Source organism: Sinocyclocheilus anshuiensis, unplaced genomic scaffold, assembly GCF_001515605.1.
Source record: "Sinocyclocheilus anshuiensis isolate Anshui unplaced genomic scaffold, SAMN03320099.WGS_v1.1 scaffold1015, whole genome shotgun sequence".
NCBI lineage: Eukaryota > Metazoa > Chordata > Actinopteri > Cypriniformes > Cyprinidae > Sinocyclocheilus > Sinocyclocheilus anshuiensis.
This window is the reverse complement of record NW_015546029.1, coordinates 1,361,438-1,374,081: the sequence shown is the minus strand read 5'-3', so window position 1 is coordinate 1,374,081 and position 12,644 is coordinate 1,361,438. Positions and strand designations below refer to the sequence as shown.

Below are 12,644 nucleotides of genomic sequence, written 5' to 3'. Positions count from 1 at the left end.
CTCATTATAGCAGGATTGATTCTGATTGGCTGTCAATGTTTTTATCATTCATTAGCTGGAAAAAAAATCGTTCTGAAAGTGATTCCAACGATATTGTTTCTCTGTGCCTTTATCGTTATAGCTGTGGTGTGGACTCTGCTATTCTTTAATATTGAGAACGATTTTTAGAACTATAACTTTATCATTATCGTCCTTGGTGTGAACAGGCCTTAACAGTGGGCCAGAGAAACACAGAACAATACTTATGTAAAAAGAACATTTTTCATATTTAAGTATTATTATTTAAATAATATTATTATTAACTGTATTCAGTTTTGCATATAATTGCATTCATCAATTTTTCCACAAGTTGGTAAATTGGGGGCTGCAAAGGTATGAATGGGAGTGAAAAAAAGATTGTATGTGTATCATTAAGAAAAAATGTATTTTAAGGACAATAATGTTTAACTAAATTATTTTTTACCAACTTAACAACTGTCCTCCAGACAATATTCTAATAATTTGCTGAGAATATATAACTCACTATATTTTAGGAAGGGCTTCACTTGCAACAGGAACCGTCATATTTGGGAAGATGAAGATATTCATGTCAATTATAATCCTGTCATGTTTCACAGAGCATGGTATCTATTTTATTGAAGGTTTTGAAAACTACAGTAACAGCAGGTCAAGGGTAAAGCAGAACAAAACTGCATCTTCGAACATGAACAAAAAGGTATCAACTTTTTATGTCACCAGATATGAAAAAACACAATATAAATCTAATATTATTTGCAGACTGATTAGTAAGACACTTGCTAAAGTGCAAATAAAAATATTTCAGCACATTCCACACAGTCAAATACAGTATAGCAAAATTGTCCTTTTCTGTTAACATTTACACTATTCCACATTTGTGACATGAAAGCCGAGTTGAATAACTAGACTTGACTAAAGTAAACCTTCAATTAATAGTTCCTATCTGAGAACCCTAATGAGGTCCAGAGTTATCCGATTCCTATGAAGATCCACATTCATGACCCGTACCTCTACCCGCTCACCTGGGCCAAGAGCTAGGCTTCTTCGCCGCTGGTCAACAGGCAGTTTATCCGGAGTGATGAAACGCTTTGGGATGAGACCAGAACGTCCGACTCCAATGTCCACAAAGGCTCCAAATAAAGCAGTGTTTGTTACACGGCCTGTTAGCACCATTCCATCGTGCAGGTCATTCATGGACACAATTTCCCGCTTGAAATCTGCCTGCTCAAAATCTATTGAGAAAAAAAAAGAGAGAAAATAATTAAGGTAAAGGTGTGGAATTCGCGTGACCAACTTCAACATGAGCAAAATGTAGGTGGGGAGTTTTTTTGCCTTCGAACAAAAAACACAAACTTGGATTCTTATTGAAATTACTGGAATTTGCGAAATTTCACCAAGCAACGGTCAATGTCACTGCACCATTAGAGACAAAGACGGAAAGAAGGAATGATAGAATGTTTAAACAGATTTTGTCTTTTTCCAGAGACTAAGATTGACATTAGCCTCCTTCCCTTCAAATCTTAAGCACCCTCCTCCAAACTGATCCAAGAACTCCAAAGCCAGACATTAGAAACAAGCTTCAGTTAATGGTTTAAAACAAATAGAATTACCAGGCCTCTCAAACCTCTTCTTTCCGAGTCCATTTTGTCTGTTTTTTGGGTGATTTTCTTTGGGAGGTGCTTTTTACATAAACATGACCTCTCAGCAGGCTCTGCAGTCCAGGAAACATTCATCTCTGATTATTCTTATCCGGGACACCTTACCTAGAGCACTGCTCACATGGAAGTTATTTATACAGCTGGCTACAGAGCAGAGCCCATCAGGCTTCCACCCAGGGGAAGTGAGCCTGCAGCCTTCTGATGAGAAAGCTAGTGTCCTATCTAGTGCACGACACTGAGGTGCCATCTCATCATCTGGAGTCTCCTGCAACCATCTCTGCTAAAGGTCTTGATTAAAATGTACAAAAAAATTTTTGTGGCATTTTCAGATTAATTTATTATAGTTTTTCCTCCACAAGAGTCCTAATTCAACTTCAACCAACACTGTCATCATCTTTTCAAATACAAAAATGAAACCCCCTCCCGTTCCCAAAGAAAACCTTTCTCTGCATGTAATGAACTCTGCTCCCCAACCCTGAAAATACATTAAGACATTCATCTCAATTACAATCCTGTCACCTTTAATGAAACATAACATTTACTATCAACACCCACAGAAGGAAAACAATGTCTTCTCAGATGTCTGAACTTAACATTAAAACCAGAAGAGGCGTTTGTTGTTTGGTCGTTTTTATTCACTTGGAGAGTCACTGGGGGATTTTAGCACTGAAATCAAGGCTACTCTGCTTTCCTCTTTACGCAGCTTTCTCTCTCATTAATGATATATCTGTCGGAAGGTCTGCTTTAATAATGCGGGTCTTCCCCAAAATTATGCGGCAAGACTTCAAAAGCCTGGAGCGCCGCCCAGTCATCTCACAGACGAGAGACGGACTCAAGGGAGACAGGAGGAGAATCGTTATAAGGGAGGGAGGAAAAGAGAGTGAGATGCCAGCATTGTCTGTGATCTGTGCACCGGCCATGTTGAGAAAGTACTTTAATACTTTGGTTTGTGCTGTGCTAAACTGATTTCAAAACCTTCATCTGTGTAGAAACTTGAGGTACAGTAAACTTCTGCTATGAAATGTTGCCACAGGCTACGATCCGAACCACATCATAGAAAATTTTAAACGTTCATGCGCTGAGTTTACATTTGCCTGTCTGTCTGTATGTGTAGAGTCATCCTACATGTACATTTCTTAAAGCAACAAAACAAAAAATGAAAATTAATAATTTACTTAGCTGACAAATATATATGATCTACCTTCTTTGGTGAAATACAAAAGGAGATATTTATATTAGATTGGCCAAGCAGCACACGGAAACGTGTTGTCAACCCGACCTCATGAGAAAACTATTTGAGTTGCCCATTTCATTTGAATTCATTCAAAACTATGATATTTGTAGAAAAAATGCATGCAAAAAAGAAAAGAAAAAACTAAAACTAACCCTTGGCTCGTACGAAAATGTACAAATGAGATCATACAAATTAGTATGGTACAATTTTGCAACAAATTCACCCAATTTAAAAAATGTTATGGGTTGCCATGAAAGTATGTTGGAAAAGCTGCCCAGACATTCAGCTAAACTTCTGCAGTAAGGCAGTAAGTCAATGAGTCTGTAATTGCATGAGGGTGAGTAAATAATAAACGTTCATTTTTTGGTGAACAACAAGGATTTTTATTTTCTGCTGAGACAGTAGTTTTGATTTTTCACTGGACCCAACACAAAAGAATAATACATTTAAATTTTTGGAAATGTATTTTATACTTGCTAGAAATATATATATAGCAATCTTACTAAAGACTATCATAAGCCATTTTCACAATTTCAATAAAACCTCATCTATGTTAGTCAGATAGATAACATTATCCTGGCGACAAATCAGCAGTTTTCAAGAAAATTAATGTACAAAATTAACAAATGTGATTGTGGCAACACAGCACTGGCCCAAAAAGTGCAAGAGTTATATTAACTGTCCCGGGCCAGTGGGTAATCTTTATTGATGAGTCCTGCAATTATCTTCAGATACAAATATTATTCTGTCCTTTATGTAGAGGAAAAAGAGAGGGCACATCATAGATCATAGATTCTTACCCTGACGAATGTCAAAGCCAGGTGGCTGAGTGAGTCCATCCACAATGAGCTGAAGAGTCTCAGGTGTGGTGTCCAGAGATTTGGCCAAGACATCCAGACCTCTGCTCTTAACACTGCTCTCAATACTCTGCCTGAGCACAGCACTGCCCATCTGATCCAAACTGCCACCTATTTGAGACAAAAACCTGAATGAAGAGAGCAAGAAGAGAAAATTACTTTCTTGACAAGTGGAGAAACAAATTTAAGTGCATTTTATCAGTTTTTAAGGAGATTTCGTATAACACCTTCTGCAAACTTTATTTCTTATTCAGAAACACTCCACATACACACACACACACACTTGATTCAGATGCTGTGTTAAGGCAGTGAGGTGTGTTGAGGTCCATGGGAGGTGGTGTCTTAAAGAATGGCTTTTTAATAGCCCTTCTCAGAGCCTAGTGCATGTGGAGGAACTCCCCCGACACTAGCGAGGAGCCTGAAGGCCGACACACGGAGTGGAGCAAAGACTGGGAGAGGAGGTAGGTAGGGGAGGGGAGGTTAGACTAATTATGCCCTAAATCTTGATTTCTAGAGTCCCAGAGATGAAGACTCTGTCTCCCTCTATAAATCTAACCGCCTTGTGAGCACCATACATAAAAGGAAAAGGTTAGTGCTGAGGCTTGAGCAGTGAAGCAGGAACACAGACCAAACACAGCCAGCAAAAAAGGTCTACACATGGCCTATTACTTGGCACAGCCCATAAGCTCTGGCTCAGGATGAGCATATTAATTCATGATGTGATCATGAACTGCAAGACTGAGACACTGGTTAACCTTCAGCTTCATACTGTGCTGCATAGTAGGTCTGTTAGGGCCATATACTGCAAATCGAAAAATGACCACAATATGTAAATATACAGCATACTGTGTGTATGGGTGGCAATCATTAGGCAAATAATTATTAGATGTTATAGTTGCACTGAAATTGATTAAAAATAAATAAATAAATAAACACCCAGTGGTGACACTTCCAGATTCTCCAGATGCCTCCAAAAAGAACAGCTTTATATTAGTGCTTTACTAGTGCAAGAGTTATATTAACTGTCCCGGGCCAGTGGGTAATCTTTATTGATGAGTCCTGCAATTATCTTCAGATACAAATATTATTCTGTCCTTTATGTAGAGGAAAAAGAGAGGGCACATCATAGATCATAGATTCTTACCCTGACGAATGTCAAAGCCAGGTGGCTGAGTGAGTCCATCCACAATGAGCTGAAGAGTCTCAGGTGTGGTGTCCAGAGATTTGGCCAAGACATCCAGACCTCTGCTCTTAACACTGCTCTCAATACTCTGCCTGAGCACAGCACTGCCCATCTGATCCAAACTGCCACCTATTTGAGACAAAAACCTGAATGAAGAGAGCAAGAAGAGAAAATTACTTTCTTGACAAGTGGAGAAACAAATTTAAGTGCATTTTATCAGTTTTTAAGGAGATTTCGTATAACACCTTCTGCAAACTTTATTTCTTATTCAGAAACACTCCACATACACACACACACACACTTGATTCAGATGCTGTGTTAAGGCAGTGAGGTGTGTTGAGGTCCATGGGAGGTGGTGTCTTAAAGAATGGCTTTTTAATAGCCCTTCTCAGAGCCTAGTGCATGTGGAGGAACTCCCCCGACACTAGCGAGGAGCCTGAAGGCCGACACACGGAGTGGAGCAAAGACTGGGAGAGGAGGTAGGTAGGGGAGGGGAGGTTAGACTAATTATGCCCTAAATCTTGATTTCTAGAGTCCCAGAGATGAAGACTCTGTCTCCCTCTATAAATCTAACCGCCTTGTGAGCACCATACATAAAAGGAAAAGGTTAGTGCTGAGGCTTGAGCAGTGAAGCAGGAACACAGACCAAACACAGCCAGCAAAAAAGGTCTACACATGGCCTATTACTTGGCACAGCCCATAAGCTCTGGCTCAGGATGAGCATATTAATTCATGATGTGATCATGAACTGCAAGACTGAGACACTGGTTAACCTTCAGCTTCATACTGTGCTGCATAGTAGGTCTGTTAGGGCCATATACTGCAAATCGAAAAATGACCACAATATGTAAATATACAGCATACTGTGTGTATGGGTGGCAATCATTAGGCAAATAATTATTAGATGTTATAGTTGCACTGAAATTGATTAAAAATAAATAAATAAATAAACACCCAGTGGTGACACTTCCAGATTCTCCAGATGCCTCCAAAAAGAACAGCTTTATATTAGTGCTTTACTATTAAGCATAAAACAAAAACAAAACATTGGTTTTGGAACCCTATATATATATATATATATATATATATATATACACACAGTATATACACACACAAGTTTGAGGGTGTTCAAAAACCTGTAACACATCTGTCAATACTAAATGTTCACATAGTTGATTTTTGAAAAAAAATTGTCAGTGGTTCAAAAGGAACCCATGTATATTTCTTCACCACAGACCATAAGTATCCCTTCATAATTGTTAACAAATATTATGACATTATTTACGTACTTAACAGATTGAATCACAGCTCTGCTCATACTCATCACTAAAAAATACCTGCTTAAAGAACCTGGAATGTGTAACAAAAATTATAGATTTTTTTTTTTTATTAATAAAAAATATTATTTTTAAATAAATTAATTCATTATTGCATATTACAATTACTGAAACAGTGTGCCTAACATTTTCAGACTGCATGACATTTGTCTGTGATGTTTTGTCCTGTGTTTGCTTGCTCAATAAATAAAATTATGAATAATTAGATTAGAATTCCAAAAGATTTTCTTAACCATAAGAACCATGACCATAAGAAATGTTCCCACAGTAAAATTTTGACAAATACCAATAAACCAATTAATATTATTTTTGTACTATGGTCAAAAATTGTTAAATGATCGATACAAAAATTATATACAATTCTGTCTAAATAAAAATAAGAAAATGCTCAATTATATCACAACATTATAATATTGCTTGTGTAATTGTCATCATTTGTAAGTTGCTTTAAATGTAAATATAACATACTGATAAAGGTCAGTCCATAATTCCTCAATTTGTCTTCAAAAAATCACAAAGTTAGTGCCTAAATATTGTTCTCTCATCAGAGCAGTGCCAATGAGTGATATAACCTCTACAAGGACACACACGTCCTGGAGTGTGCAATAAGCCTGTATCATGGGGTCAAGCTGTCCAGAGGTGGCTGTGGAATGCTGGGGTCCTGGGCATTACAGGAATGTGAGTTTTGGCAAGAGAAGGGGGCAAATCTGCTGAGCCAGCTTGCTGATGGATGGCCGTCGCCGTGACAGCCTGACGCCAGCGCAGCTGTCCTCTATGTGACTGACAGGGCAGGTGGGTTCAAGCCCCACCCATTTCCTGCTGCAGACAGAGGGCTTGACCGCAACAGTGACAGGCAAATCTACTCACACTCGCTCTATTGCATTTACCCACACAATTTCACACTGTCTGAGCTCACAAACAGATACACAGCACTAATACACATACATACTGATCATTACTCCTTCTCGACTCACCGTCCTGAAAAAGTGTACGCTTGACAGGAGGGATGCTGGTAGGGTGTCATTTTAAACTGTGTGTGTCCAAACATCGACAATAATTCCTGTAGATTTACTTATCTTGTCTAGGTACTATAAAAAAACCTATATTTGAAACCAGAATTTCTATAGGTTAGTAGATTTTTACAGTTTCTAAAAAAATGAAAATGATGCCTTTCCTGTCTAAAAAAACAATGGGTGTCAATGGGTGAAATATATTTCAAATTTACCAAAAAAAAAACCGTAGGAACAACTGAAATCACATGTACAGAAAAATCACATACTCTGGGTGGCCTTATAAAAGCATTTAGATTACATTTTATATATAGATACTTCTCTTTATACAATACTTTTCATCATATACAGTAAAAGAGTAAGAACAAGTGTGTTCCTCTGCCTCTGCCTCTGCATAAAAATGCAAATAAAGGCATGTATAGCTGGTTAATGAGAGATTGCATCTTTAGATTGCATATGTTTGCTGAGAGTGATGAAAGGTTGTAAAAGAGAAGTTGTGAAGAATATGGAGACAGTTTGGGCATGTTTTATGCAAATAAATGACCTCCAGATTCATTAAAATTACAGTAATCATTAAAATTAGTTTAAGAAAAAATTCATGTACGTACGCATGTTTTGTGACTTAGTTAATTTTTTTAGTGAGAAACACATCTGTACATATAAATTACGAATAATCCACACAATTATTAAAAAATTAGACCCAATGATAAGATGTAGTGGTCACCAAAGCTATGTGCTTTGCTATGTGGTTGCTAGGGTGCTCTAGGTTGTTGCTAAGGTGTCGCAATGCAGTTGCAATGGTGTTCTGGGTGGCTGTTAGCGAGTTGCTAGGTGTTTCTTTAATTCAAAAGCATTGAATCCAACCCCCCAAAAATATGTTCTAAATATGGCTGGTGATTGGTGACGTTTTATAGTCCACCAGGTGAAAAGTAGGCCTAACAACATACCTCTCCTCAACAAGCTGCACGATTCAAGTTATCATACCTTAACGAAAACACTGTGGGATGAGTTATGCATCAAAGTTTTCTAAGAGTTAAACCTGCTAAGAACAAACCAAAACCCAGACATTTTCAATACTATGAACACACAGAAGTGCAATGCCAAAAGCTGCCTTTCTTGCTCACTTTGAAACATCTAACAGTTCTAGAGCAGAACTAGATCTAGTGAAACAACAAAAAATCATAGGCTCTGTTGGGCCTTTGAGTTATGAGGTGATGAAAATGCAGAGTAACAGAAACGCATGCACACACTGCAGATGAATTCCAACTTGTCTCTCAAGTAAAAGATTTGATGAAAGAACTGCAGAACCGAGTCATTCAAGTGACATTGAATATTCTGCAGCCTCCACAGCACTAATGGTAAGAAATTTCAAATGTTTTTTTTTTTAAAGAAATCTCTTATGCTCAATTATATTGCATTTATTTTATTTGATCAAAAATACATTAAAAACAGCTACAATGTGAAATATTATTACAATTTAAAATAACTGTTTTCTATTTAAATATATTTTAAAATGCAATTAAACATGCTAATAGGCTGATTTGAAACATGGACATCAAGAAACATCTCTTATTATTAGATACTGAAATCAGCTGTGCTGCTTAATATTTTTATACAAACTGTGATACATTAATTTAGAATTCTTTGAAATAGATTTTTTTTTTGTAACAATGTAAAAATCTTTACTGTGATTTTTGATCAATTCTTTGCATAATAAGCTACTTTTATTATGAATTCATGTTTGTTCATAAAATAATCTTCATTAATACAAGTTCAAATGTTAAGCATGTATTAGTATATGTATTTATATATAATATATAATTAACATTAACCTAGATTAATAAATGCTGTAAAGTAGTGCTTATCGTTTATGCATTAAGACGCACTAACAAATTAAACCTTATTGTAAAGTGTTACCAAATTAACAATGTATACAATGACAAAACTAAAGACACATCTACTGCAAACAAATCACCAAAAATCCTATTCCACATTAATCACCATATGGTGAATGTTAAAAATGACACAATAAAACAGAACCAAATTTCCAGTGGAAAATTAACTGAAAAGTCAGACACAAGCATGTGTCCTGACAACACCTGCTTGTAAATGACTTTCACACATATACCAATTTCAACAAATTACTCAAGCACTCATATTGCCCAACGGCAACTACCCATCATTCTCCACTGGTCCTTCACAGATTTCCGTGATGTTGGTCAGGGACACTGTGCTTCCCTCCAGCTGTCCCTCTGGAGCACCAGAGTTGGCACAAGGACAGAATAGAGATGGAGAGAGAGGGAGAGGGAGAGAGAGAGAGAGAGGAGGTTGCAGAGCTGAACTCTGAGTGATTTATGAACAGTTACAGTGTGAGTGTGGCGGTGGCAGACGATTGGCCCAAGGGCTCAGGTTTCTGGAGGGGGTCTCAGCTGGGCTGTTTCTGAGTTTATTAGGAGTGTAGGAAAGTGGAGAGAGAGTACATGTAGAGGGACTTTTATTATGCCGCTATCTGCTGTGTCTGTGTAATCTGTTTGAGCCACCAGCTAAAAGGATGTTAATTCCAGTTTGTTCGTGGTGACTGTGATTGCTGCAGATGTTATATCAAGGTGTTAGTCACTGAACACATAACAATCTACATCTTTGACGGTACATCTATGGCCCTACCTTTGTCTGCCGATACAAAGTATAAAGCTGATCATCCTCATTATTTGTGCTGGCACCCAGAGGGGGTTTACTCATCCAGTAACAAATTTTTTTTGCGTATCGTTAGCAAACTATGGCCTAAGCTCTGTCATTACCAACATAGTTCAACTATGTTTCCCGAAACTTCACAAACAGCATCACAAACTTACGTGGTTGGAATTACAGCTCTATTATGTTTAATATAATCTATCTAATATATTTCTAACATAATCAATGTATTTCTAATCAATCTAATATATTTAAGAATATATATTTTAGCATGTTAACAATCAGCATGGTTTTTGAAGAGTGCCCATGTGCATAATGTGTAAGGAAATGGCAGAGTCAAATAACATCAAATAAAGCAAAACGACAGGCAACAAAAAATAGTTAAGTAATCATCAGGTGCCATGTTCGTTACAGCACCGTCTCTGAGATCTCGAATCAATTAATTAGGAGAAGTTATTACTCCACCACCTGCGCATGACATCATTAATGACATATTGTTGAAACCATAGATATATATCTCATCTGTAAAAGGTTATCCCATTTCTTCGGGAATTTAAATCTCAGGAAAAGTCGTGACTAGTTGGTTCATTTCTCCAACATACTGCGGTAGTCAATTTGCGAGTTAGGTCGTTGTATGGGAAACATTTTCCATATGGTTACTGGCACTTGATTATTTAAGATATTATCATACATGTGGGATTAACACAATATCAATATTTAATGTTGTAAATATCATGCTCTCCCCTTCATCCTCTCGCAAATTATTGAAGAACAAAGAAAGCACTATCAGTTATTGGCTATAATAAAATGGCACGTCACAGAAACTGGTCAAATGAATGTGAGTTTATTTTGGTAGGAGGCTCCAATTAGAGCTCACATCAACCTTTGCTTCACAGCTAATACTTAAATACTAGAGATGGTCCATCAGGGGGTCAGCGCTACATATTGTGTATGCACATTGTGTGTATGAGTGGGAAGTGGTGGGGCTAAGGGTATCAAGTTCATCACATTAGAGCAACATGATCCGCCATTACCGTCCGCTGGCCCACGCTTCGCCAAGAGCCTGACGTGCAACGAAATCACACACGAAATGGAGGAAGACAAGCGGCATGTTTTCACAAGCACAATGTGTGACTGATTTAAGGCACTTCCTGTCCTGACTTCACAAATATTAAGCGCAAACCAGTCACTGATGCAAAGAGGGGCGTATTTTCATTTCATTTCTATTCTCATTAACTGCTGCATTAATATAAATGAGAACGAGAGAGGAAGTGAAAAGGGCTGTCCAATAATTTGCAAAGAGAATGAGAATGAGCTGGTGAAACAGAGGACAAGAGTGATGAACCCAGTGCATAAATGGGTTACAGATTGTTGGAAATATGTTAAGCTTGTCATCATCATTATAAAGACATCGCTCAGACGGTTCTGCTCGCATCATTAGCCTTATGATTCCAGCCCTGGCTGAAGATCGCAACATATTTGATAGAATTTATTAGCAATACCCAGAATTCCTCCCAAGCCCCCTAAAACCCTTGTTAAAGTCCGCTACATTAGCTGGGTGCTACATTACCAACTCAGCACTGCTGGTGGCCATGTTTAATCAAATCCTGTTACTCCAAGAAAAATATGCCTGGGCTCATGATGACAATTGGAGTGGAGCAACATCCATTAGCACAGCATTTGGTAACGATAGAGAATGTTGATAATACAGGGGACTACAAGGGAGGCTTTTCTGCCTGGTTTAGTTGGAAATGAAGCCTAACGGAGAGAAATGAAAACAAACAGAAGGGGAGGAGAAGAGGGAGGATATAACAGGGTGAATATTCCCCCACTTCATGCCCCTAAGTGGCTTTATTAGACCTCTGACCCTAAAAAGCACCTCTGACGACAGATAAGGCAAAGAAGGAGTGGATAGAAAAGCATATGATTCACACATAGACAGAGGTGTCCACAAGTCTCAGACCACCAGTGAAGGCGTGTTCAATTTTAAATCGATTTAATCAATATTCATTTTTACATTTTGTTAAATATTCAATTTATTATTATGCAATATAATTTGTAAAATACTAACTATATATATAATTCTATTTTTTAATTCTATTTAAATAATATATTAATCATTCCAATTCTATTGATTTAATAAAAATATAACATTTTATAAAATGTATATGAAATATACAATTTTGTAATGAAAATGTGTATTAAATTACAAACAAAATACAAATAGAATATTATACATAATACTATATAATACTACTAATCCAATTTTATACACACATTTATTATAAATTTTATTGTATAAAGATAATTATAATATCAATTATATATAATTGACATTATAATTAGAATAATAATATCAATACAATAATATCAATATAAATTTGCATTTACATGCGATTAGTGGCCTACAAGTAGTACAGAATCTTCAATTTCCTCTTCATTTTGTCATAACTTTCTTTGTTTTACTTTTTTTTTTTTTTTTTGTGTAAAATCATAAAACATTGTTTATTTCCAGGTTTAACTGCAAAAAAATCCAGATTTTCAGTGTGATCTCAGATGTTTGTACACAACTGCACACATACACATACCAAGTCACAAAATTAAGTGTAATTGCATGAGTACACACACTATGCTACAACTGAAGCCAAAGTACGCC

The 12,644-nt window shown here is 36.9% G+C and overlaps 1 protein-coding gene across 1 annotated transcript; it reads right to left on the bottom strand.

Moving 5' to 3' along the window:
* Positions 1-626: 626 nt before the first annotated feature.
* LOC107698722 (S1 RNA-binding domain-containing protein 1-like) lies at positions 627-7,311 on the bottom strand. The gene is made up of 5 exons (XM_016499824.1): positions 7,262-7,311; positions 4,912-5,096; positions 4,437-4,455; positions 3,711-3,895; positions 627-1,250 (listed from the first exon to the last, which is right to left on the bottom strand). The coding sequence occupies exons 1-5, from the start codon at positions 7,309-7,311 to the stop codon at positions 958-960; spliced, it is 732 nt and encodes a 243-aa protein (XP_016355310.1). The 3' UTR covers positions 627-957.
* Between the last annotated feature and the right edge of the window lie 5,333 nt (positions 7,312-12,644).